The sequence below is a fragment of the Austrofundulus limnaeus genome, unplaced genomic scaffold (genome assembly GCF_001266775.1).
Source record: "Austrofundulus limnaeus strain Quisiro unplaced genomic scaffold, Austrofundulus_limnaeus-1.0 Scaffold69, whole genome shotgun sequence".
NCBI classification, from domain to species: domain Eukaryota; kingdom Metazoa; phylum Chordata; class Actinopteri; order Cyprinodontiformes; family Rivulidae; genus Austrofundulus; species Austrofundulus limnaeus.
The window spans coordinates 29,179-35,165 of record NW_013952471.1 but is presented as its reverse complement, the minus strand read 5'-3'; the positions used below and the strand labels follow the sequence as shown (position 1 = coordinate 35,165).

General features: G+C 38.6%; 1 protein-coding gene across 1 annotated transcript in view; it reads left to right on the top strand.

Annotated features, from left to right (window-relative positions):
• Nucleotides 1-5,107, top strand: part of wdr76 (WD repeat domain 76) — a gene marked incomplete in the record, with an annotated part of 14,213 nt that extends 9,106 nt beyond the window's left edge. Inside the window, 4 exon segments of the mRNA XM_014010416.1 lie at nucleotides 365-463; nucleotides 548-700; nucleotides 3,842-3,892; nucleotides 3,993-5,107. Of these exon segments, the coding sequence (XP_013865870.1) occupies nucleotides 365-463; nucleotides 548-700; nucleotides 3,842-3,892; nucleotides 3,993-4,248 (559 nt within the window).
• Nucleotides 5,108-5,987: the final 880 nt, after the last annotated feature.

Genomic DNA, 5,987 nt, shown 5'->3' with positions numbered 1-5,987 from the left:
TGACATGCTGTTCATCTGCAGATAGAATGATTAAAGTCAGAACAAGATTTGCTAAAAACAGTCATTCTTAGATATCACTTTGTCTTTGTGTGTTCCATTGACCTTGTATCAAATCTTGCTAAGATGACATTATGGTGTTTGTTAATACACACACACACTCACATACAGTATATATTTACAGTATATGTATTCATTGTAGAACCTCACATGAGTCCCTCCACTCAATGGACCCCAAGACTTTGCGCTGCGTCAGTGTCCACCATTGACCTTGTATCAAATCTTGCTAAGATGACATTATGGTGTTTGTTAATACACACACACATATATATACAGTATATATTTACAGTATATGTTTTCATTGTAGAACCTCACATGAGTCCCTCCACTCAATGGACCCCAAGACTTTGCGCTGCGTCAGTGTCCACCCTCTCCAGATGCACTACTTTGCAGTGGCAGAAAGCAGGTTGGCTCACTCTTTTCCTTTCAACTCACAGATCTCTAATTAGTCCTTTTTGTCATTAAACAGATGTTTTGTTTCTGTTTTCAGGGTGGTGAGTATTTATGACAGCAGGCACCTGAAGAAGACCAAAAACCACGCAGTGTCCCACCTGCACGGCCACACTAAGAGCATAGCCAGCGCCTACTTCTCACCGTGCACCGGGAACAGAGTTCTTACCACTTGTATGGACGACTGCATCAGGTAATCAACATCTTTTACAGGACGGCTGGTAGTGCTGAGTGGGATGACCATATCTGATGTGTAAACCTGTGTGTTTATAGTTTTTAATGATTAAGAGGGAAACTGCTGCAGTAAAGTTACCTACTACACACTTACTAACATCATTAAGCTAGTTTTGATGGATGAGCTATGCTAACGTTAACAAACATTAATTTACAGCGCTTTGCTGCATCTGTATTTATTCTCCCTCTTGCTGTCTCTTTATTTTACAAGCCATGGCAGGTTTGTGTGTCTCTGCTGTGAACAACAGCCTCAGAAAAAGAAAGGAGGGTTCTTGTCTGTCTGATGCCTGACTGAGCCACAAATGTCATCAGTGGTTAGCACTGACGCCTCACAGCAAGAAGGTCCCGGGTTTGATCCCGAGTTCAGACCTGGGCTCTTTCTGTGTGGAGTTTGCATGTTCTCCTTGTGCTTGTGTGGGTTTTCTCTGGGTACTCTGGTTTCCCCCACCCCCCAAAACATGTACAATAAGTTGTCTTCAGGCCCAGGCCACCCTTGAAAAAGAGATCTGAGATCTCAACGCAACTTGCCTGGTTAAATAATGGTAAATAAATATAGTAAAATAAATGGATTTTTTTTTTTAATCTAGTGCGACCTGAACCTGACCTGTAGTGCTGGGCAATATACCATTTCATACCGAATACCGTTTTTTAGTTTTGCTATGAAATGAATTTTCTGAATCTCAACATACCGGTTTAAATAACCTGAACATGTGCGGAACGTTTTGTCGGGGCCGCCAGTGAACTGTTTCCTGGGGGACACTTTTCTTCGCAGCACCGCTAAGTGCGTTAGCATGCTAATGTAATGTTGAGCAGTTTGTTGCAGTGGTGGGTGGCGATTCGGCTGCTTGTATTGGCTGACGTAAAAAAACATCCCGTTTTCACCATCGCTGAATGTAGTAAACACCTCTTCAGTGACGTGCACAGTTAGATTTAACACGCGACGTTAATATGGAGACGCATGGAGACTTTAACATGCTTCTATTGTGAAAAGCCCAGGGGGTTGTAGCTTTGTAGTAGGGGTGTCCCGATACCAGTTTTTTCAAGAATGAGTACAAGTACGAGTACTTCAGTTTAGGTACTTGCCGATACCGATACCAAGTAGCAGGGTTAGGGTGGTTTATCTGTTGCACTTGTTGAATATTAAACAGAATGAAAATGAAATGCAATTATCATGCAAAAATTGATGGGTAAATATGTTTGACAATAAAAAGGTAGTGCAAACTCTGACAAGTAGATAAGTTGGTATATATATATATATATCACACCATAACTTTTGAAACCATTTATTTTATTTCAAACAGGCTCTTTTTATAAGGTCACACTCCCTCTGAATGTATTAACAAWACAAATACTGCAAAACAAATGCTGTTGCATACATTAAACAACAAAATAAGTTATTTTATACATTTTCCTCAACATGCAACTACCAAATTTAAATTAAAATGTAAAACGTAAATTTTAGCAGCACATCTATAGAAGTTTACTCTGCTTCAGTCTTAAACTTAAAAAAATGACTAATAGTAATAAAGTGCAGTAAATTTCAGTTCAAACTTAAATGGAACAACTAAAACAAAATCTCAGAAGAACCAGAGGGAAAAATAAAATGTTTTTACAACAAACTTCCTTCCATATTCTGCTTATGCCTTAGTTTGTTCTACAAGAAAGAAAAAACATCATTGAAGTTACTGCAACAACTGCAGCAGAGTGCTGTTTATGAAGTCTACTGCTAGCAGCAGCAAACTCTTTGAATTCTTTGTCATGTCTTGTCCTCAAATGTTTAATCAAACTGCTGCTGTTAAAACATCCAACTTTCACTCCTCCCCTCGACAGTTAGCAGAGCACAGCAGACAGTCTGCTTGTTTGTGTCCTCCGTTCCGATCTTAAATATCTCCAAACTGCCGACATGTTACTACTTCTTCTTCTTCTTCTTCTTCTTCTCATCGTTCTTCTTCTGTTATTCGGGGGTGCGGTCGGAAATAACTTGTCAGTGCGTTAGCGCCCCCGCCTGGTATGGATTGTTATTTACCCTTTGTGCTGCAGCGCAGCACAGGAGGAACAAAAAAGGGGACAAAAGCGGTATCGGTTAAGAGTATCGGCCGGCTTTTACGAGTACGAGTACGAGTACTTGATGCTGGTATCAGATAAGATACCAGCATCTTGCACACCAGTCAACTCAACTCTGCTACTTTGTAGCAGAGTTGAGTTGACTGGTGTGCAAGGTGAGTCGTCTCGTCCTGATAAGTTTTATTAAATAACATAAAACAATAAACCCGATCATAATCTTTTCTTAACCCTCCTCCTTCACGACTGGACCAAAATGCATGACTACTGTCTCCAACCACCAGTCAGAGAAAAGACACATAGGAGGGAAACAGAGACAGAGGTACAGTAAAAGAGAAAAGTTAATAAACAGTGTTTGTACATTTTATTATCAGCTGAGCTGTGATGAAAAGAAAAATACTGTGAAACCGGTGTAAATGTTGAAAATACCGTGGTATAAAATTTTGGTCATACCGCCCAGCTCTACTGACCTGAACCGCTAGACACAAATGTAGCAACCTTTTCTGGTGATTTTGGAGACTTTGGCGGCAGCACTTTCCTCAGCGAGTGGTGCCGCCCATTAGCCCCTCCCCCTTTCCAAAACACTGACTTCACGTGCAGCTCCCCCCAACGTCAGAAGAGAAACTGCTCCAAATTAATCACCTGGTTTACAAAGCAGGATGCAGTGTTTACTGTAATGTTTTTTTTCTCTGACACTCACTAAAATAAATACCTGGACTTTTTTACTCACATTTTTTTCCTCTTTAACATTGATCTGCATCTCTCCTCCAGCCTAGATAACAATTACTGGCAAAAGTTTAAACATGCAAATGAGGCGATGATGTAGTGACAGTAGTGACTTTTTTTTTCTTGATGATTCACCTCCAACATCACTAGATTGTCTTGTGCTGCATTATTTCTTGTGCCTCAAGGAAAAAGATCCGCTGTAAAATAGTGAATTGGTGGGCATGATGTTCTGAATTATTTTTCTGTACAACCAGTGTGCCGCCCAGCTCTAATAGCTGTTATTTAGTTAACTCGTGCCTTTTTTATGTTGCAGGATTTATGATACATCTTCAATGACAGAATCTCCTCTGCTGAAATCCATCAGGTGCGTTTACAAAATAAAACTTCTGTAATCGCTCGTTACTAAAAAGATTAAACAAATAATTTTATTTTATCTTTTTAAAGTGAATTTCTTGTGTTTGCAGGCACAACGTTCAGACGGGCCGCTGGCTGTCGAAGCTGTCGGCGGTGTGGGACCCCAAACAGGAAGACTGCTTTGTGGTGGGGAGCATGATGAGGCCCCGCAGGGTGCAGGTGTTCCACGAAAGAGGCCAGGTCCTGCACTCCTACACGGACAGTGAAAACCTGAACACGGTGCTGTCGGTCACCGCCTTCCATCCCTCGAGGAACGCACTGCTGGGAGGAAACGCCTCAGGGCGTCTTCATGTCTTCTCCAGCTGAGCTGAAGACCGGGAGCATCTGTGACCAACAGGTTTGTCAGGAGCTAATAAATTTCTACAAAACTTAATGTTTAGATACATCTCAACACTTGATAGTCTGGTCATTTTACACAGAGTTTCAGTGTAGTTGCATTATAAATGTACAGAGGAAAAACTTGTAATAACATGAAATTTTTTTATTTTGCAGCAGACACATTTATTGCTACTTTCAGTCAGTTTTCTATTTAAAAAAATATCCAGACATGGTTTCTTCTGTCATTAAATGATATAAAACACATCAGTTTCAGCTCACGTGGGAAACATCTATTTTACCTCTGTTTGTTTGTTTTCAGTAGCACACTTTATTCCCCTCTTTTCTCAGCTGATTATTTAAGCTCATGTTTGTGACTAGCTGCCAACCAGACTGATGGAGCTCAGTCTGCTCAGAGGTGCTCTGTTATGTAACCGCTGTGGAAAATGTTGGTGCAGTCTGTGCATTTTTTGTTTTACTTTAAATTATTGCATTGCTTACAACAAAATGACACTCGTGAAACAGTTGACATTTTGATAATCATCTTGCACAATTTCTTTTTTTCATTTTGTAGCTGATATTTTTTCCCCAAGAAAAAAACTATCTAAACATTAAAGTCTTTTAGTTTGGAAAAGTAAGTGCAGTGAAACATGTAGGTCAGTTAGTAAATCTTAAATGAATCCTGATTTTTTTTTTTTTTTATAATGTAAAGGCTTAAAAATGTTATACACAGCAGTAAAGTGATTTTACATTGTGTTAAATGTTATTTGGGTCCATAACTGAGTTCACCATGTATTTGTTTTCTTAAATTTATATGTGACTTTTGAATTAAACTGAATATTTTATACTCTGGGGTGTTGTGATATTATTGGTCTATGAAGAAAGCAGCAGTGTAACAAGATTACAGCGTCTGTGTTGGACAATAATTCAATATCAGCGTGATAACGTACACCACAGACTCAACTCCAGTACTCAGCACTACCCCTCTAACACTGTACAACACTGGAAATTAGCAACAAAATGAGCTCATCAGCTGTGAGTGAACAAGTGTCCACAGTTGGAAAAAGAAGCAGAAGAAATAAAAGGAAAGAAAGACTATCGTAATTCAGTGGTTTGGGTATCAAATGTTTCTCATATCTGCTCCACCGTGTAATAAAGTTCCACTTGATCAAACACTGAGTGTCTGAAAATGACAGGTCTAAAGTACTTGGAAAAAAATAAAGTATTCTTACTTTTACTTAACAGAAAATGACTTCGGTAAAAATAAATGTCACTGATGAGAAAGTTGGTCAATTTCTTTTGAAATAAAATATGTATATCGACTCAAATTTACTCTACTAGGTTTAGTGGAAATAGTTGACATGATTTAGTTGAGTAAATGCAACACTTTAGAGCACGAAAACAACTTTCATGAGTTCAGACAGAAATAATTTATAACAAATAACTAGCTGTTAAATTTACTGAACCAAACTGGCTCCACAAAACCAAGTTGATTAAACTGGTCAATTTCTTTAAAATTAAATATGTATACTGTCTCAAATTTACTATATTAGGTTTAGTGGAAATAGTTGACATGATTTAGTTGAGTAAATTCAACACTAAATGTTTTTAGAGCACATAACTCCTTTCATGATGAGTTCAGACAGATTTAATTTAAAACAAGTAACCAGGTGTTAAACTTCAAAGTAAAGAAGTAAAAGTATCATTTTTAGGTTTTTAAAAGTAAAGTA